General features: G+C 45.6%; 1 protein-coding gene across 1 annotated transcript in view; it reads right to left on the bottom strand.

Moving 5' to 3' along the window:
- TG (thyroglobulin) overlaps window positions 1–21736 on the bottom strand; it is a 199420-nt gene that overhangs the window by 74104 nt on the left and 103580 nt on the right. The window contains exons 36-40 of the mRNA XM_063131335.1: window positions 19413–19547; window positions 18064–18228; window positions 16192–16414; window positions 11233–11323; window positions 4650–4809 (exon numbers count right to left, since the gene is read on the bottom strand). Of these exons, the coding sequence (XP_062987405.1) occupies window positions 4650–4809; window positions 11233–11323; window positions 16192–16414; window positions 18064–18228; window positions 19413–19547 (774 nt within the window). The remainder of the gene's footprint in view (window positions 1–4649; window positions 4810–11232; window positions 11324–16191; window positions 16415–18063; window positions 18229–19412; window positions 19548–21736) is intronic.

Below are 21736 nucleotides of genomic sequence, written 5' to 3'. Positions count from 1 at the left end.
TCTGAACACGCTCCAGCTTGTCTGCGTCCTTCTTGAATTGTGGAGCCCAGAACTGGACGCAATACTCTAGATGAGGCCTAACCAGGGCCGAATAGAGAGGAACCAGTACCTCATGTGATTTGGAAGCTATACTTCTATTAATGCATGCCAACCTGCAGTGTGGGAAATACTGCAAATGGTGGCCATGGGTACAGCATGCCCAGGAACAAGGAGGAGAAGCCTTGGATAGCTGCTTTAGAGTTCTGACTGGTTCTGACTGAAACCTGGAGTGGATTCCCCACTTCACGGACATTGTAGCCATCAGACTCCACTGGGCATTAGGGGGTCCTAATCACCCCATAGTGGTTGCCAGTGGCTCCGATCAGGGCTGGCCCTACTATTGAGGCAATTGCCTCAGGTGGCACAATTGGGGGAGGGAGGGAACGGTGGCAAGGTGTGGGAGCACAGAACTATATGTGTACCACAGTCTTGTCCTCTGCCCCCCCCCAAGCTATCCCATCACCCTCAGGTGTAGAGGAAGAAGCCAGGGTTGGAGTATGATTCAACTTTCTTGTTTGGCTGGCTTCTGTACATGGAATTGGTGCATGGGGGCCACCATCATCCCAGAGTGCAGGACACCAAATAATGTTCTCAGATAATTAGTCCTTGGGTGATGTTCTGGCTGGACATTGGGCAGGATCTACACTACTATGTTATAACAGTTTATAACAGTAGTGACAACTGTTGGGGCCCAGGACATATTCCATATACAGTTTTCAAACCGTTTTCAAAGTGTCATAACCTGCTTGGTGTAGATCTGGCCCAGGAAAAAACTTCCTGACTGTTAGAGCAGTACAACAATGGAACCAGTTACCTAGGGTGGTCGTGGGCTCTCCCACACTAGAGGCCTTCAAGAGGCAGCTGGACAACCATCTGTCAGGGATGCTTTAAGGTGGATTCCTTCACTGAGCAGGGGCTTGGACTCAATGGCCTTATAGGCCCCTTCCAACTCAACTATTCTATGATTCTATTATCTTGTCCATCACCTCAGGCATTGAAAGTTTGGAGTCAGCCTGATTCTGAGTAATGAACTGCCTTAACCAGCAATAATAGTACTGCTAGCAGTAGGTGGAAGGATAGAGGTTGACAAACAGAGAAAAGACATACTGCTATGCATAACGTCAGCAAATTTCAAGCCACAACTGGGCCAAACCATTTCAAGTTCGGTTCATTAACATATATGTTCCCATGCAGGCTTGTACAGGACATTCTTACATAGTACACTTCCTTTGGAAGCGTCACGGAATATGTTTATCAGAAGCACTGTGAACACGATGTAAAAAAGTGAAATAAGAAATTCCCCGTAAGGACTCAAAAGGGAAGAGAAAATAACCATACTCCATAATCTGACTGAACAAAATTTAATGCAGCCTTCCACCTCACAACAGATGAGGCCTTGCTGAGTTGCTGAGGTGGATTAATGCAACAGCAGTGAAGAATATGCAGGACATTGCATAGGCCCCATTGAAACAGGAAGGAACTAAACTTCCAAAAATAACTCTCTGTGGCCAGAGAATGGAGGAGGAGGAGAACAACATGGAGTTGTAACACTTCCTTCCCGTAGACTCACACAACACTGTCAAGCAAACTAAGCTTGTACTGTAAAATGTTGGACGAGCAAGCATGACAAGGTATGTTTATTAAGGCGTCATCACCACAAGAGAAGAACACGCCTTTGGGAAAGTGTAATTTTTGTACACTCATTTTCGAAATTATTCATTTGTTCCCTGATGAGGACGACGAGCAGCACATAAGAACGTAAGAAGAACCATGGTGGATCAGAGCAAGGGTCCATCAAGTCCAGCATTCTGTTCACACAGTGGCCAACCAGCTGCCATAGGAAAACCACAAGCAGGACATGACTGTAACAGCCTCCTCCTGTCCATGTTCCCTGCTCAAATAGCTGCCCAGCATCTGAGGGGGCCGTCTGGAGTTGACACCTGCCTTGGGCCCTGGGTGGCTATGAGCTGCCATTTGAATGGCTCCACAATTCTCCAGGGCACCTGAGGCAACAGCACATCACTCAGTGGAGGGGCCAGCATGTTAATTTCTAGGGATGTGCTCCGCTTCTAATCGGACTGGCGAATTAGAAGCGGAGCGGGGGGCTTCGCCTGCCCTTAAGGCAGAGGCGTAGAGGATTGGGGGGCCGGCGGAGCGTGGCGAAGAGGATGGAGGTGAAGGCGGATCCTTCGCCTCGATCCGGAGCTCCGCCGGAAAGGTAAGTGGGGTTTACCAGGCCCTGCCGCTGTCGCTGTCGCCCATGCGGCGACAGCAGCAGGGCCTGGTAAACCCCCCCTCCTCTCCCTTACCTGCCTCCGTCCGCGGTCCGTCAGCGTCTTCAATTGAGCCCGTGGTTCCAGCAGGAAGTCTGGGCCGCTGTGGCCCAGACTTCCTGGTGGAACCGCGGGCTCAATTGAAGAAGTCAAGGGACCGCGGACGGAGGCAGGTAAGGGAGAGGAGGGGGGGTTTACCAGGCCCTGCCGCTGTCGCCGCATGGGGCCCAGACTTCCTGGTGGAACCGCGGGCTCAATTGAAGACGGCGACGGACCGCGGACGGAGGCAGGTAAGGCCCCCCTCCCCCTTACCGGGCTCTGCCGCCGTCGCCGCATGGGCAGCGATGGCGGCAGGGCCCGGTAACCCCCCCCCCGCCTTCCTCTCCCTTACCTGCCTCCGTCCGCGGTCTGTCAGCGTCTTCAATTGAGCCCGTGGTTCCAGCAGGAAGTCTGGGCCGCTTGCTGCCCAGACTTCCTGGTGGAACCGCGGGCTCAATTGAAGACGGCGACGGACCACGGACGGAGGCAGGTAAGGCCCCCCTCCCCCTTACCGGGCTCTGCCGCCATCGCCGCATGGGCGGCAATGGCGGCAGGGCCCGGTAACCCCCCCTATGGGGGGGGAACGGAGCTCCGATCCGGATTCGGAGATCCGAGCGGAGCGGAGTGGGCATACGCGGAGTGGGGGCGGGGCGGAGCGGCCCGATCCAAAAAATGGCGGATCTGAAAGTGAAGCGGAGTGGGGGGTCCATGCACACCCCTATTAATTTCCCACAATGGCCTAGAACTAGGCTGACCACTTGCGCATCGCCCCAAAACAGGAAACGTATCACCAAAACAGAGGACAAAAGAAGAGACATATTTGCATACTATTTACTAGGGCTGTGCAGCGCTTCGGATCCGAATCCTGAATTCGAAGTGAATCGGGGTGGTTCAGACTTCTCTAAAGCAGATCTGAGGCAGATCAGGGGAAGGTCCAAATCAGGGTCTGAGGCGGATCGGGGGGTCCGTGCACAGCCCTACTATTTACACATGCTCATTAATATATCTAGATGTAAATTTAGAAAGAATTGTTATAACTGAAATACAAATATAGTTTATCTCACTGTAGTGGGATAACTGATCAGGTGTGCCTTCTTAGTCTGCTTTACAGGTGCTAATTATGGATGGGCAACTTCAAAGTCCTTGGGTGATCTTCTTATGATTCTTTGGGCAGTATCCAATGTCACCTGTGTGCCAGCAAAACCCACCCCTGGAGCAGTGGTGAGCTAGCACTTCCTAAAGCAGCTGGAAATGAGCTGAATGGACTGCAGCAGGTCAGTGGTGCTACCAGAATGGAGATCCATTAACCTGTCTTATTCCAGAAAGGAGCATTTTGGCTTATTTCCAGGGTTGCTCTAGGAATCACCAAGTAAGCAAGAATCCAAACTGCCCACGCACTACCTGAGATGTATTTTCCACTATGCTTTGCTATTTGCTACCCTGAAGGAGCAGGTTTGTAGCTTGGGGGTTCTTTTAGATCCATCATTGTCACTTGAGGCTCAGGTGACTTCAGTGGCACGGAGTGCCTTTTACAAACTCCAGTTGGTGGCCCAGCTACACCCCTATCTGGACAGGGATAACCTGGCTTCAGTTGTCCACGCTCTGGTAACCTCCAGGTTAGATTACTGCAATACACTCTACATAGGGCTGCCTTTGAAGACGGTTCGGAAGCTGCAGCTCGTGCAAAATGCAGCGGCCAGATTGATTTCGGGAGCCAGAACGTTCGACCGTATAACACCTGCTCTGATCCGCTTGCACTGGCTGCCTGTATGTTTCTGAGCCCAATTCAAGGTGCTGGTTTTGACCTATAAAGCCTTACATGGCTTGGGACCACAAAACCTGACGAAACGCCTCTCCTGACGTGAATATACCCGATCACTACGTTCAACATCTAAGGTCCTCCTCCGGGTGCCTACTCCGAGAGAAGCTCGGAGTGTGGCAACGAGGGACAGGGCCTTTTCGGTGGTGGCCCCCAGACTATGGAACGATCTCCCTGACGAGGCTCGCCTGGCGCCAACGCTATTATCTTTCCGGCGCCAGGTTAAGACTTTCCTCTTTGCCCAGGCATATGGTGGCACATCTTAATCACCCACATGTTTAGTTTTTTAACGGTTTTTAATGCTTTATGTGTGTATGTTCTGTGTTTTAGAATTTTAAATTTTGTATACTCGTTTTTATCTTAATTTTAGAATTGCTGTAAACCGCCCAGAGAGCTCTGGCTATGGGAGCGGTATATAAGTGTAATAAATTAAATAAATAAATCTACTGCTTGATTGTTCAACAATGGCTACAACTTACCAGTGCTAAAAAAGCCAAAGACTCCAACCCGGTAATTTGCAGTAAGAACAATGATATTGCCAACTCCTGCTAAATATGAGCCATCGATGACTGTCTTCTTTGGTTGGTCCTCGTCACTTACACCATTGTGAAAGAACACCAGCACTGGTAGATTTCCGCCCTGTCATAGTAAGAGAGAGAAGAATGAAACTGATAAACTTTAGAAAGAATCTATTTAATGACGATAAAGAACTCAAGGAGCCACAGATAATGTTCATTAAAATAGATAGATAGAGTTCGGTGACTTCCGGGAAAATGGCGTTGGAGGCTGCAGTGCTGTGTGAGTCTCCGCGACTCAATAGAATTTAGTTTAAAAGTTTTACTGTTTTATTGACCTATTTTAAGCAGTTTTATTGTTTTATTGTTTTACTCTTTCACTTGTTTTTAATTGCTCTTACTGCCTCTGCATTTCCAGCTTGCAGTTTTGCAGCTCTTGACGTGCTGCCTCCTTCCTTGAACTGCAAACTGCTTTTTACCAAGAATTTAATTAACACTTGGCAGCTTTCGAGTATTAGTTGCCACTCCCTGAAAGGGGTTTTAAACTTTTTAGTAGGGTGGACTTTTTTAGCTTGCTTACCTCTTGGTCATTTGGCTGACCATGAGAAGGAAACGAGTTTTATCACCTCCACAAAATGCAAGTAACGTGCCTCGTGCCAAACAGTGCAGGCTCGACAGTTTTATTGCTCGTCAGCCTCCTCATGCCGTCTCTGCTGCTTCTCCGAGAGATGAAATCACGTTGTCTAACAGATATGCTCCTCTGGCCGAGGGAGGCGAAGTTACCGGTGAGTCTATCTTAGGGGACGCTGGCATTTCTCAAACAAACCAGCCAACTGGCAAATCCACGGAAAACTCCCAAAGTGAAGCTTCTTCCTTTGAATTACTGGCTGAGCAATGTTTTCTAACAGCGAGGACACTCCAATCGATTAGTTCTAACTTAGAAACTGTGCTTAGCTCTTTAAATAAACTGTTGATGTGGCTCCCAGAAAAGCTTCTCTGCCAAGGCATCCAGGCTCAACCTCCACCACGCCCTCCCCGCTTAGATCTGGTCTTCAAACCTCACTGCAATAATGGAGGCTGTTTATCTACAGCTCCCAATAGTGGACCAGATATTGGAATAATAGAGCGAAAAAATGGTGGCCTAGTTCTTCAGCCCTGCTCGATGGTTATAGATGTACATCCCTATGGAGGACAACACCCATTCTGGGCATCAGTTCAAAGTGCTAACTTAAACCTCAAATGGCTGCTAAATATTCAGCCATCATATTTGTTGGCTGTGGAACTACTTTTCTCTTCACCTGTTTATAAGAGGTACCTATTGAAGTTTACTAAACCTACCACCCCAAATTTACTAATGAAGGAAAAACTTTTTCTGCACACTGTGGGGGTCTACCCATCACGGCTTTTTAAAGATCTCCAGGTTAAACCATTAATATCCATCAAAAGCCGCTCTAATTCTACCCTCCAGCTGCAGTGTAATGCCCCCAAACTGAGTAGCAGCAAATCCATGGCTTTTTCAACTGCGGTGACTGAAGAAGTAGATTTACCACACAAAAGCTTTATACCATCCTCCTGCCTACCGTGTGAAGACCAACCTCAAAGCATTCAGCAATCTCCGAGCAGGCCCTCCGACTCCCTTATCTTGGAACAGGAACTGTCTCCTGATTCACCTCATTCGGGGGTGGAGGGCGATTTCTTTTGCGCTCAGCCCTTGGTCGAAGGGCAACATACCATCTCTACCCTGCAAGATCTGATAACTTTTGGCCAAGACACTCCTGTGAAAGTTGACAATGTTCGTCCGACGTCGTGCCTCTATCCAGGAGTGCTGCATGCATCGGTGGGGAGCAAGACGTCATCCATCCCATCCTGCCAACTGCCACAGCTGTCTGGAGGGCCGCCCAATGCTAATCAAGTAGGGCCGACATCAGAGTTAATATCGCCCAATATCATCGATTCCGACCCACAGCTTCCATCGAACCACATGACAGCAAAAAGGAATGGCTGCATTCAGAGGGACATGGATGGATCACTGATCGGGATTACCCCACTGGATTGATGCCAGTGGCCCCAGGGTGATTCCTACCTCAGGATCATATCCTGGAATATTGCAGGCTGGGCAAACAAACGTTGGGATAGCTGCTTCTGTCAATATATCTCTTGCTTTGATGTGATCTTGCTTCAGGAAACTTGGGCCATGGACACTATTGTTGTTAATGGATTTTCCTCCTACTCTTTGAATGCTCACCGGGTAAATAAGAAAGGCCGTCCAAGGGGTGGCCTTGCCATTCTGGTGTCCTCTTCACTGATAGCTAAGGTTACTGAATTAGAAAACTGTGAACAACTGGTGTTTGGAATTTGTTTGGAAATTAATGCTAGTCACTTTATTTTTGTGAATGTTTATATCCCTCCTGCTAAATCCAATGAGCAGATCAAGAAACTCTGGCATAAAGTAGAGAGCTATTTATCCACTCAAATTATTAGGTTCCCTGATGCATATCTATATATTCTGGGTGACTTTAATGCCAGGATTGGCTCCAATAACAACGATCTAGAAGCAAGATACCCTATCTTGAGTGAACTTAGGGAAAATCGAAATTTTCCACACAGAAACTCAAAAGATCAGTTTCTGAATTATGCTGGCTTTTGCCTGGCTCAACTTCAGCTCAGTCTGGATTTAATTATTTTAAATGGGGTGGACCTTTGGGAAGGCTCAGGTGAATTTACCTTCTCAAATTTATTTGGTTCAAGCATAATAGATTATGGGCTGGCATCTAGAAATGCCTTCCAGTTAGTTTATCATTTTTATATAGGTACCAGAACCTGTAGCGATCATCAGCCTTTAACCCTTACTTTATGTGCCCCAACTCCTAATTTAAGACTACCCCATACCCATTTAACTGATATCCTGTTTGAGTGCCCACACAGAATAAGGGTAAAATGGTCTGATAAATTAAGCAGTCTTCTAGAGGAAAGATTAAACTCCGATTCAATAATTCGATTAAGATCAGCAATTTTGTGCAAGGAATCGGCTGCATCCTCTATAAAAGCATATGATGATTTAATCGACTCCTTCCAAGATGCTTTAACTCATGCAGGCAGGTCAGCCCCAGACAATACTGCCCCTACGATCTATAAGGGCCCTACTTGGTTTGATAGAGAATGTTACCTGAAGAAAAATGAGTTAAGGGAGTCTTATATAACCTACAGAAAATCGGGCTACAATGATCTCCCTTCGACCTATTTTCAGCTAAAAAAGCAATATAAGTCCCTCATAGCCCAAAAAAGACGCCAAGCTGAACGAAACTCCTGGTCCCTGCTGTTAAATGCCTCCTTAAATAATGATTCAAAAATGTTTTGGCAGATTGTGTCGGGCGCCTTACGATCCAACTGCCAAGCACCCAGTTGTACAATTCCAGCTCAGGTCTGGGAGGATCATTTCAGAGCCATTTTTACCGACCCAGACACTATACAATCAGCTCAGGTTGATATGCAGGATGTCACTTTCTCTTCCCTCCCCCCCTGGAATTCAGTCTCTAAGGAGGAAGTGATTGAACTAATCCAACAACTTAAAGGGGGTAAGGCACCCGGCATAGATTTTATCCCTGCTGAATTTATTAAAATCAATCAGGATTGGTGGGCCCCTTTGTTAGCCGCTCTTTTTACCGTTATAAATCAATCTGGCAAAATCCCTGACAGTTGGAGACACGCAATTGTGGTTCCGATATACAAAAAGGGACATCCAAAGGATCCTGGGAATTTTAGACCTATCAGCCTCCTCTCAATAATAGGCAAGCTCTATGCTCGATTTCTATCTAATAGACTAACTGACATCCTCGAGGCCAATAATGTTGTCACGGAGGCCCAAGCTGCCTTTAGAAAGAATCACTCCACTTCTGATCATGGTCTGATTCTTTTTCACTTAGCCGAGAAACATCTTAAGTTTCTACGTAGCAAACTGTTTGTCGCCTTCATGGATCTGAAGTCCGCTTTCGACTCCATCCCTAGAACTAAACTATGGGAGAAATTAGATAAAATCCTGGTGGACAAAAGACTTCTTAATCTTATAATGGTTCTATACAGCGACAGCAGGATGCAAGTTAGATGTGGCACACAGGGACAGCTTTCAAATGAAATTCCTATGTCTAGAGGAGTAAGACAGGGCTGTATCCTCGCACCTACACTATTTAACTTATACATAAATGATATTGAGGAGGCCCTGTCTGACCATGAAGGACACTTGCCCAAACTTGGCGCAAGGAAAATTCCTATTTTACTCTACGCAGACGATGCTGTTATTCTCTCCCGCTCTAGACCTGGTTTGAAACATCTTTTAATGAAATTCTCCAACTTTTGTTTGACCAACGATCTGAAAATTAATTTTGAGAAATCTAAAGTCATGGTCTTTGAAAATAGATTTTCTCAACGTCGGTGGTCCCTTGATGGGCATATCCTGGAACAGGTGAAAATTTTCTCTTACCTGGGGCTGCTATTCCATCATACCCTGTCCTGGAGTGCCCATAGATCGGCCACCCTTAATAAAGCTTCAGTCAGTTCAGCTGTAATAACACGCTTTTTCTTTACTAAAGGGGGAATGTTTATACCGTCTGCCATCAAAGTGTTTAATGCCAAGTCTGCAGCCCAGCTTTTATATGCCTCCAATATCTGGATAGGGGGATTAACATCTGAGATAGATAGGCTGCAGACAAGGTTTTTGAGGACCCTTCTTCAACTCCCAAAGTGTGTCCCTAATTCGGTACTTTTGTTGGAAACCGGGGAAAGCTCTCTTTCGCTTAGGGCTTGGTGGTCTGCCTTAAAATTTTGGATGGAAGTTAGTCTTTTTGGGAGGGGCTCAGGTCTGCTTCCCTGTCTGGCTCAGGACAACTACGTGAACAGCTGGTCCAAGCTTCTTGCCAGGAAGGCAGCTTCAATAGGTCTCTCCTCTTCCCTCCTCCTTAATCTGGGCTTGAATTTTGCTTTTAAAGCTATCAAACAAAGACTGTGGGATATAGCCTTCTGCGACTTACGTGCTCGCTCTCATGTCTCTTGCTCTCCCAGTGCATTGCATATTCATTACGTTGGGCCTCTTCAGCTGGCTGACTATCTAAAGAACTTGTCGGTCACTAAATATCGTATTGCCTTCTCCAAGGCCAGATGCAATGTTTACTCTATTGAATTACTTCAGGGCAGATATGCTGGTATCCCTTATCAGGAACGACGGTGCCCCTGTAGGAATACGGAAGTGGAGACGAAGGAGCATATCCTTCTGTCCTGTAGCTTTTATAATCAGGCCCGCCATCTTATGATTACCCCATTGTTGAGCAAACTGTCCAGAACTTCAGGCAAATTTTATGTTAAGTTTCTGTTGGAAGATAAGTCTTCAAGTGTAACTTTGGTTGTTGCTAAATTTCTTACAGTGGCGGCCAAGATTAGAGCTCTTTGTGTATTAGACTAAAGTTGATAATAGCTCTAATTGTATGATTTCATGTCTGATTCTTGTGTTTGGTTGTTTGTTGTCTGTTTGTTTTCTTTTTATGGATCTATAGATCGCAATAAAGAAAGTAAAGTAAAGTAAAATAGATAGATAGATAGATAGATAGATAGATAGATAATTTATATTTTTGTCCTAGTGGCATTAATAGCAACTTTGAGGGAATACTAACAGGGACTGGCCGGCAAGATCACATCACGCCAGTCCTTTTACAACTTCATTGGCTGCCAGTCCAGGTCCGGGCCTGATTCAAAGTGCTATTATTGACATTCAAAGCTCTAAACAGTTTGGGGCCAGGTTATTTGAAGGAACGCCTCCTCCCATATGTACCTGCCCGGACCTTAAGATCATCTACAGGGGCCCTTCTCCGTGAGCCCCTGCCAAAGGAAGTGAGGCAGGTGGCTACTAGGAGGAGGGCTTTCTCTGCTGTGGCACCCTGGTTGTGGAATGAGCTCCCCAGAGGTCCATCTGGTGCCTACACTGTATTCCTTCCATTGCCAGCTGAAGTATTCTCTCAGTATTTTAACAATTTTAACAAATTTAAATTTTACAGTTCTAACTTGTATTTTAATCTTATATCAATTTTGCTGCGTGTTTTTTATCCTGGTTGTGCTTTTTATACTGTATTTTGTATTTGTGCTTTTAACCTGTTGGTTGTTTTATTATGGTTTTAATTGTTGTGAACCGCCCAGAGAGCTTTGGCTATTGGGCGGTATAAAAATGTAATAAATAAATAAATAAATAAATAACATTTTATCCTCACAACAACAAACCTGTGAGGGAGGATGGACAGAAAGTTTGTGACTGGCCCATAGTCACCCAGTGGGTTTCCATGGCCAAGTGGGGACTAGAACCCAGATCTCCCGACTCCCAGTCCAACGCCTTAGCCACTACACCACACTGGTTCAGGATCAAATAACACTGTACAATCCATGAAACACACACAGGTCAGATTTTACATCACCTGCACAACCCTAACACAGCCCCATTGTCCCCTTCTTCTTGTGTAGGTTTCATGCTGTGGAGACCACCCAAACCAGGCTAGCATATTTCACTTACAGTGTTGTGTGGGACATAGATGTTTAAATACAAGCAGTCTTCACTGACAGAAGGACTGATTTCAGCATCCCCTGGTTGCCAGCAGCCAGGCCTAGAAAAACAATAAAACCCTAGATGAATGGGGGTTAACTGTTTTTTTTTAAAAAAAATCTAATGTTAATAAGGAAATAAAAGAATAATCGTTTGCACTTCAAAAAAGATAAATCTGAACCTATCATCCTGCTCAAATGATAAGGAAACTTTGTACTGCGTATCAGTTGCAAACTGTGCCTCTGTATCTACCCATGACAACTACGAAATCCTTTAATGGTAATTAAAGAGCAACGTCCCCAACAATTTGCATTCTTGTGGGGAAATGGAGCATGAAAACCTTCACACACAAAACACAGCTTTTAACAGTATAAAATCAGTAACTTTATTTTTTTTAAAAAAATAATTGTATAATAATGCAATAAAAATGACTGGTGAAAACAGAAATTACATGCCATGGTTGGGAGACTCAGGCCCTTTCTACACCTAAGAATTATCCCAGGAAAATGGAGGGATCATCCCTGCCTGCTCCCGGGATCCCCTGTGTGTCATTTGCTTGCACAGGGATGATCCCGGGACGATCCTGGGGGAAAAGACAGGTGTAGAAATGGCCTTTCTTTCCACTTTTTAATTGCTTTTAATTTTTTTCAATATGGTTTTGACCTTATAAAGACAGATAAGACAACAGGAACCCCACCTTAACTAGCCTGCAAAATTCTGAAAATATGCTTCTGGAGGAATAATGGATTCTGACATTTGAGTTCTGTTCTGATGAACATGCCTGGCAAATGCCCAAGGACTGGAGAGCAGAAGGGAAACACAACCAGCCATTGGCCAGGGGATCTGGGAAGCAGTAGCACCTGCCTCCCAGAAATAATATCACAGCAAAGGGGAACCCAGCAGTGTCCCATTCATTGGCCAGACAAGGAGTTGTTGCTCCATTGCTTGTTTTCCTCCTTCCTCCTCACCAATGTGTCTGGATGAATGCTCTGAGGGCTCATTCCACAGCAACAGAATCCTGATTGGCCATGAGGACATGAACCTTGATCCACACACACGTCAGCCAGGGGGATGCCCAAGGTGTGCATTGGCTTCTGGGGGACATGTCTAGCTGAGCGCATTCTATACCCACTGATACCAAATGCCTGAACAGGACTAAAGTGAATATAGGCCTTAGCTAAACCTACTGGTTAGCCCCCGACGGAGGAGGGAAGATCTCATGTTGTGTTTATTACAAGATCCCTCCTCTTTTTACATGCGACGTGCGACGACCTCAGAAGGAGAGGCCATTTTTTTAACTTAAAGGGGAAGCAGCGCACGAATGCTTGTGCGCAAACGGTAAGGAATTTTTAAAAATTAAATTACTTTCCCCACTCCCCTCACCCTACCCCCTGAGGAGCACTGCGCCCCGTGCGCAGCTCCCGGCTCCTCGCAAAGAATCACGCGGAGCCGGGTCAAGCCATGGCACCCAGCCACACATTCCGCGGTCTTGGGCTCAACCCGGGACCGTGGAAAAACCGGGGCCAAAGTGGAGGGTGAGATCCCAGGGCAAGAGAGGGATCATTCCTCCCTGATCCCGGGATCCCCTGCGCGTCATGTGGATGCACAGGGACCATCCCGGGAATCACCCCAGGATAAAGCCCTGTCTAGCTATGGCCTTAGATAATTTCAGATAGCTAATTTTTAGGCTTAGTCCCCTAACAGAACTAAGTAAGCTGAATGAAAATTCCTGCCTTGTTTACCCTTGTCTCCATCTTTCTTTCTTCCCTCATTTGCCTTTCCTGTTTTTATGTTTAGTTTGTAAACTCTTCAGAAGAGGGACCCAGGCCAGATCTACACCAAGCAAGATATAACACTTTGAAAGCAGTTTGAAAATGGTACATGGAATGCGTCCTGGGCCCCAATAATTGTCAGTGCAATACAATACTGTTATAAAGCAGTAGTGTAGATCCTGCTTTAGTCTCTTGTCATTATTCCACAGACCACAATGGATGCTGAAAGCTGTAGATAAACAATAAGAAAAATAATCTGTCTACTCTGGATGCAGTTGTCCATAAATCTATCTCTCATTAACTTGATTTATTTAGCGCATTAAAAGATATCCAGTGAAGAAATGGATGTCGCAGGAAATACACAGTTTGTTTGAGAAGAGAGAGTATTTCTTTAACATTAAGCCATTTGTCCACGTACTTGAGAGTTAGCCATTCCATGTAAACAGTTTTCCATGAGGAATTTGCTCATCTTTCACCAGGTCAAAGATGGTTCAGAGGACTTTACAAGCACAGCAGCAGTGACAAAGGGTGCCTTTAGTTCACATCAAATTTGCATGGACCATAACAACATGGGGATTAAAGGTTAAAAAAAGCTGATGTATAGAACACAGCAAGACTTTACGGGTCTCAACTGTATGTTGTTGTGCACCTGGATAAACAAGATGCAACATCTCCTGCGGTGAACTGTGAGTCTTATGTGGTTGAGTCACCTACACCCACACGACTCAGGTGGATGAGAAATTAGGTCACCAAAGGCTAGGGTTCCGTCAACCATCTAACCACACTGCACAAGAGGATCAGGACTATGTGCTGTAGATGTTCACCACATTTTTGTAACCCCCTCAAGAAGCGGCCATGAAGTCTACGGCTGCATTTATACAACTGCTTCCCCGCACCCCACCCAGGAAACATTACCTCAAGCTGGAACATTCCTGTAAGTCAACCTGGTGCCCTAAAGACAGGTTGGACTATAACCCCCATCATTCACAACCAGCATGAGAACCATGGGAGTTGTAGTCCAGTACCTCTGGAGGGCACCACTTTGGAAAAGGTTGCTCTGTGTTTTCTGTCGTTACATCTTCTTCTACATCTTTTTCCATACTTGAAATGCCCACTTCTGTTTTGAAGAGAGAGGAGCGATGGGCCTAAATCCGAAACATGCTCCCAATCTGGATTTGGTCCCTACCCCAGCTTCATGCCAAAAATGTTCGCCCACACACGTCCTGCACTGCTCTTTCCACCCCAAAGGCTCTGTTTGCAATTAAACTGGGTGTTTTTCCTTCAATATAAGAGCAGTCAGTTTAAGCAGGCTTTTAAAAAAAAAACTCGCATTTTTTGGTCCTAAGTAGAGATATAAGCATTCAGAATTCTTCCAGCATCTATGTGGGAAAACGTATTTCCCCAGGTGAAAAATGAATCAGTATGCTGGTACAACCTGAAAAACATACATGGGCACCATGTAATATAATGAGCCAATATTTCCTTACATGGAGGGAAATTTAGGGTGACCAACTGTCAGGATTTCCCCGGATTTGTCCTGGTTTTTGTTCTTTCCATGGTGTCAGGGGGGATTTTCTATAATTTTCAATAATGTCCTGGAATGACACACCTTCCTCTTTAAGGCTGCCATTAGCATGGCAGGAGGGAATGACATGCTTTCTTGAGGCACGTCATTCCCCCACCCCGAGCTCCAATTGAGGTCTTAAAGGGGAAAGTGGGTCATTCGTGGACATTATGGAAAAGGCCCCAATTGGAGTGGATGGTGGTGGTGCAGAATGAAATCCTTTCCCCTCCTCCACTCCAATCGGGTTCTTTAAGGTGGCGGGAGAATAACATACTTTCTGCAGGACTCAGAAAGCTGCTTCCCCACACACACACTAGGTGTCCTCTTTTTGGTTTCCCAAATATGGTCACCCTAGGGAAATTGTAGTGGAGTAAAAAGCCCTAACAATCCAGTTGCATCTACATTTCACCACATGACACCAGGCTACTGGAGAGACTGCCTTTTCCTATGTGGGCATGCATGCCCGGGTTTTAAGATCTTCCGTGAAGGCCCTCTCTCTCTTTCTCCTGTCATCAACGGAGGCACATTTGGTGAGAGACAGGGCCTTCTCGGTGGCTGCTTCCAAGCTTTGGAACTCCTTGCCGAGGGAGGCTAGATGGGCTCCCTCTCTGCCCTTCCTCCACCAGCAGGCAGAGTCATCTTGATTCAACCAGGCCTTTGCCTTGTAAGCTGATCTCTTGCTGAAGTGAGTATTGCAAATAAATAAGTAAAATTAGAAAGATACCTGAGACCAAAAGAAGCACCAGTGGTGCCTTCTCTTCATGGTAGTCATAATGTAATAAAGAATTGGTGATCTGCTATCTTTTAACAGTGACTCCAGAACTGACAATCGCAGTCTAATGTTGGGCCCATCACTGACATCACCAGGGATCCTGGGACAAAGAGTTTCAGCCATCACTAGGGATGGTTGTTGTGGGGAAATCCACCCCTATTTGGGCCCGACAGATCCCCACAGCACTCCTGATTCAGCTTATATTTGCAAGCCAAGTGGCAGGTCCATTCCCCAAACTCAGGAACTTTCCCAGCTTTTAAAAAATTATTTATGAAACTCGATTTGCACAAAATTGTGGGTGTAACTGTTTATGGAAAACACGATTTGCACAAAATTGGGGCTGTAAATAATTCAATTTTGAGCAAAATGCACTGCTTATAGCTGCAATTTTGCACAAATTGCAATTTCCATAAATATTTACACCCATGATTTTGCACAAAATGTGATATCCGCAAATTTTAAAAAATGACAAAATAACGTGGCCTGGCCCAATTTGCTGCACGACAAGTCAAACCAGCTTGCGGATGAGCAAGATGGAGTCAGGTGGGGGGGGTCAAGCTGGCAAAACCCCCGCTGAGCTCTAGCCTGCAAATGGATTCCTCCAACACTCCTAGCCATCAGCTCCATCACCCTGCCTTTGAGCACATGGAGGTATCCAGCTGACCACTGCTGAAGACAGAATGCTGAACCTTGATGGACCTCGATTTAATAGTGAGAGAGAGAGAGAGAGAGAGAGAGAGAGAGAGAGAGAGAAGCTCTTGTGTTCTTATGACAAGTGATCAAGTGAAAGTTGGCAGCCAAGATTCTATACATCTTCTCACCGGGTTGTAGTGGCATTCCAGGATTCTACCCAGGTGAAAGCTTGTGGGGGACAGAACCGGTTCTCTGCCACCGGAGGTGCTGCATATGGAACCCCGAGGAATTGTCTGATACTCTTCCAACTGGAACCCACTTCGATTACTTGAGAAGTGCCGAACAACGTTCCCTGCGATGGGATGTAGACAGACGGGGCACCGTTCGTTTCAGCAATGGGCTGGAATTCATCTAGACAGAGGCAAGGAAGGATAAGTTAAAACTTTCAAGAACCTTTTTGATTAACTTGGTTCCTAAGAAGGCTGGATTCCATTTCAGATGTTACAATGTTAGTGAAGGCATTTCAGTTCCTAAATCAAGAACAGGTGTGGCGAAGCCTATGTATAATTCTGCAGGTGCAAAATCTACCTTTGAAACATTTACAAGGGGAACACAAAAGAATGCTTTGAGATTTTTCAACATTTCTGGCTTCAGTTGGGTGTGAAAGAAGTTTTATACCCTTGTTCCATTTAAGCTAGTTTTGCTGAAGTAGGGTGACCCTATGAAAAAGAGGACCGGGCTCCTGTATCTTTAACAGTTGCATAGAAAAGGAAATTTCAGCAGGTGCCATTTGTATATATGGAGAACCTGGTGAAATTCCCTTTTCATAACAGCAGTTAAAGGTGCAGCAGCTATACTAGAGTGACCAGATTTAAAAGAGGGCAGGGCACCTGCAGCTTTAATTGTTGCGATGAAGAGGAAATTTCAACAGGTTCTCCATATATACTAGTGACACCTGCTGAAATTTCCTTTTCAACACAACTGTTAAAGATACAGGAGCCCTGTCCTCCTTTTCATAGGGTCACCCTAGCTGAAAGGCCGTTTGGGAAAGAGTGGGGAGATTTTCAAACCCACTACACCCAAAATGTCCCATTGATGGTCCAATGGCACCCTCAGACTGTTTCCTCCACACTGGTTTCAGATCTGGGTTGACGCTTTGGAGGGGGCAGTTTTAGCACAGTGGCTGCCAATGGCCAATCTCTGTCATCTGTTATTCCTAAAAAAAAATGGGATAATGCTGCAAGACAGAGAGTAAAGAAATAATGATGGAAGTCACTGGTTGGCAACTTCTTTTTATCTGTCACTTATTTTATGGGTCAAAGTGGGTCTCATTTGCAAGGAAAAGATTTTACATTTTGCTTCCAACCAAAATCCACCCCCCTCGGGAGGCTCGGAAGGTGGCAACAAGGGAGAGGGCCTTCTCAGTGGTGTCCCCACCACCACTGTGGAAGAGCTCCCCACAGAGGCCCACCTGGTGCCAATACTGTCATCCTTTTGGTGTCAGGTCATGACTGCCCTCTACTCCCAGGCATTTGATAGCATAGGATTCATGCCAGTCATCTAAACAGGTCTAGTATTATATTGAAATGTTTTTTAGCTGTCTAAATTGTTTTAAATTTTTGATATTTAAATTCTGATGCTGTATTTTTAATGCTGTGTTCTATAGTCTTATGAATTGCTGTAAACCCCCCAGAGAGCTTCAGCTACTGGGCGGTATAGAAATGAAATGAAATGAATTAAAATACCAGACTTCCTCAACACTGAGATTCTACCTAATACTGCAGCTTGCTAGCTGACGGATATTTTCCTTCCGCCCAAAGCTGGACTTGTCCTGATTTTGTAAGGCCCTTGTCAACCACATTGGTTCATTTCTGCCTAATACTCTGCTGTTGCTTTATAGCAACCTTCCCAACTTGAGCTGGACTTCCGCTCCCTGCTAGCTAAAGGATTCTGGGAGTTGGTCCAATACATCCACAGGGTACCAGGTTGAGGGAGACTGTCCTATAAGGCCAGGAAAACACTTACATTCTGCGCCATTAACCCTACGGCCACATACTGACCTTGCCTGCGATAGATATACGTAGCCGGCTCCTTGACCAAAAGTCGACAGTGGTGGCCTTGGAGACCAAGAGTGCAGCTCTGCGTTTCTGGGTAGAATATACACCGTATCGCTGAAAGTTGTTCTTCAAGAGTAGTCACCAAGCATGATTTGTCCTTTGAACAGACTGTGAAGAAAGTGAGAAAAGGGCCGTGAACTGGATGGCTATGGCTATTGTTGTTGTTGTTGTTATTATTATTATTATTATTATTATTATTATTATTATTATTATCATCATCATTATCATCATTATCGTCATCATTATCGTCATCATCTCTTTCTTGTTCATGGCGTTTTTTCTAGATGGACATGATGGCCTTTGCCAAGTCATTATGTCTTTTACAGATTCAGGAATTTCTTGACAATTGAGCATGTTTTAATTATGACTGCTTTCTGGATGTTGGTGTGGATGTATTTTGGTAGGCCCAGTTTCTGAAGGTTTTCTGCATAGTTTTTTGATGTGATGCCGGTGACTGATGTGACTAATGGAAGAATTGTGACCTTTTCCTGTTGCCATAGTTCTTTGACTTCCACGGCCAGTTTGAAAGAGCTTGTTTAAAGGCTCTCACTTTTCATGGTGCAGTTGCATTCTGAAAGCTGCTATTTGCCTGAGAAGAGAAGTTCCCATCGGCACCAATCGCAGCGTCCCTGCAGGGGCACACAGGAACTTCAAGGAAGTTTTTCATCGGGACTCCAGAGGGAGGGGAGAGAAATGCTTAACCCCTCCCCATCCATTCCCCATCAACAAGATCCATTAATTACCTGGTCACTACGTTCAACATCTAAGGTCCTCCTTCGGGTGCCTACTCCGAGATAGGCTCGGAGTGTGGCAACGAGGGACAGGCCTTTCTGGTGGTGGCCCCCAGACTATGGAATGATCTCCCTGATGAGGCTCACCTGGCACCAACGCTGCTATCTTTCTGGCTCCAGGTTAAGGCTTTCCTCTTTGCCCACCCACAGGTTCAGTTTTTAAACGGTTTTTAATGCTTTGTGTGTGTATGTTCTATGTTTTAGAATTTTTAAATTTTGTATACTCGTTTTTATCTTAATTTTAGAATTTCTGTAAACCGCCCAGAGAGCCCTGGCTATGGGAGCGGCATACAAGTGCAAGAAATAAATAAATAAATAAATAAATAGTAACCAAGCAATTGTCATCACTATGAAATCCCACCACAGAAAAAGTCCTTGAAAATAGGTCTGCTGGTGCTCCCCTACACAAAAGAAGAGGGAGTTCGGTGATCCCACCAGTGTCTCTAATTAAACATGGGGGGGGGGGAACCAACCTGAGGTTAACATAAGGGGCTTTCTCACCTGAGAGGCAAAAGTCTCGGATGGTAGCAAAATCATTGGAGACATCTCTACTGACGTGCAGAATGTCAAATTTTGAAATGGAGGGATCAATGAGAACTGAGGTCGAATCAACACGCTGCCACTTGTCCAAAGTTACTAAAAAAAAACAAAATTCAGAAGCTCAGGGGTAAATTCCCAGAGCATTTTAATTCACAACTGCCAGAACAATATAGAACTTTTTTTGTTTATCCCAACAGCCAAACTATTTAGATGATCAAAAATAGAACCATGCAAAGAAAGACTTTGATCTGATAATAATGCTCTATTGATTTTCTAATGCTGTTGTATTGTTCTATGACCTGGGCAGGATCTACACTACTGCTTTAAAGCACTTTATAACAGTTATAAAGCGCTTTAACTGCTTTAAAGCGCTATAAAACTGTTATAAAGCGCTTTAAAGCAGTAGTGTAGATCCGCTCTCAGTTGGGAGAACTAACATCCGTTTCTTTAGGTAGAATTTTCTCACAGTGTGGATGCAGCAGTTAAACTCAAACACCTTTTACATTTTAAAAAAAATGTCACTGTGGAGTGGTGAACTGTTTGATGGACTTTTCCGTAGATTATGGATGGGAAATCTATAGCTCTTCAGATATTGTTAGACCACAACTCCCATTGGCCATGATGGCTGTGGCTTATGGGGATTAGTGTCCAATAGAAACTGGAGCGCCACAACTTTGCAGTAGTCTGTGACTCCTTGTGGCCTGCTTCAGTCAGTTTTTGAGCATTTCTATACCAGGAGAAAATCCTGCAATTGTACCGTAGCTTTCTGGCTTGTTTTCATCCCACAATTATGGCGTTCTCCCTTTACACATACTTCCCTCCTCCTCCCCCTTTAACCTGGAGTTCTATGTGTTTCATTTATACAGCCAGAAGATGGTGCTTGTGCTACTTCTTATGACAGATGTCCTCCTTACATGCCGAAATGGAAAGGGGAGCTGCTTGTTACCACTTTTTTCCGGTTTCACTTATTGCTCAGAAATCACAAGACAAGCACTGGAGGATTACTGCGTCATGAAAAAGACCAGAAAATTTCTCTGAGTGGCCAGGCATGAACCTGCTATAAACAGCCCATTTAGAGGAACTCTTTATGAACACCAAACTGACTGGGGAAAAATCAACTTCAGTTGATGTTATCTTAAGTGGACTTTTTCCCCATTTACCTTTTATAGATAGAACAGGGGGCTCTATAAGTGTTAGCAAAATGTGTCTGCACTCATACTGAGACTGATTATCTGGATCCATTTCAGTCGGGTTTCAGGCCCGGCTTTGGTATGGAAACAGCCTTGGTCGCCCTGTATGATGACCTATGTCGGGAGAAGGACAGGGGGAGTGTGACTTTGTTGATTCTCCTTGATCTCTCAGCGGCTTTCGATACCATCGACCATGGTATCCTTCTGGAACGTCTGGCTGAGTTGGGAGTGGGGGGCACTGCATTGCAGTGGTTCCACTCCTACTTAGCGGGACGGCTTCAGAAGGTGGTGCTTGGGGGACATTGCTCGGCCCCGTGGACTCTTCAGTATGGAGTTCCGCAGGGATCGGTCTTGTCCCCCATGCTGTTTAACATGTACATGAAACCGTTGGGTGCGGTCATCCGGAGTTTTGGAGTGCACTGTCATCAGTACGCTGACGACACGCAGCTCTACTGCTCCTTTTCATCCTCATCAGGTGTGGCTGTGGATGTGCTGAACCGGTGCTTGGCTGCGACAATGGACTGGATGAGGGCTAATAAACTGAAGCTCAATCCAGACAAGACTGAGATGCTGCTGGTGGGTGGTTCCTCTGATCGGATGGGGGGTGTTCAACCGGTTCTGGATGGGGTTGCACTCCCCCTGAAGGAGCAGGTTCGTAGCTTGGGGGTTCTCCTAGAACCATCTTTGTCACTTGAGGCTCAGGTGGCCTCGGTGGCACGGAGTGCTTTCTACCAACTTCGGTTGGTGGCCCAGCTACGCCCCTATCTGGACAGGGATAACCTAGCTTCAGTTGTCCATACTCTGGTAACTTCCAAATTAGATTACTGCAATGCCCTCTACATGGGGCTGCCTTTGAAGACGGTCCGGAAGCTGCAGCTTGTGCAAAATGCGGCGGCCAGATTGATAGCTGGAACAGGGAGGTTTGAGCATGTAACACCGATTCTGGCCCGCTTGCATTGGCTGCCTATATGTTTCCGAGCCCAATTCAAGGTGCTGGTCTTAACCTATAAAGCCCTACATGGCTTGGGACCACAATACCTGATGGAACGCCTCTCCCGACACGAACCTACCCGTACACTGCGCTCAACATCTAAG

This window comes from Elgaria multicarinata, chromosome 7 (genome assembly GCF_023053635.1).
Source record: "Elgaria multicarinata webbii isolate HBS135686 ecotype San Diego chromosome 7, rElgMul1.1.pri, whole genome shotgun sequence".
Taxonomy (NCBI): domain Eukaryota; kingdom Metazoa; phylum Chordata; class Lepidosauria; order Squamata; family Anguidae; genus Elgaria; species Elgaria multicarinata.
The sequence above is the reverse complement of the archived record's forward strand: the minus strand, read 5'-3'. Positions and strand labels throughout refer to the sequence as shown.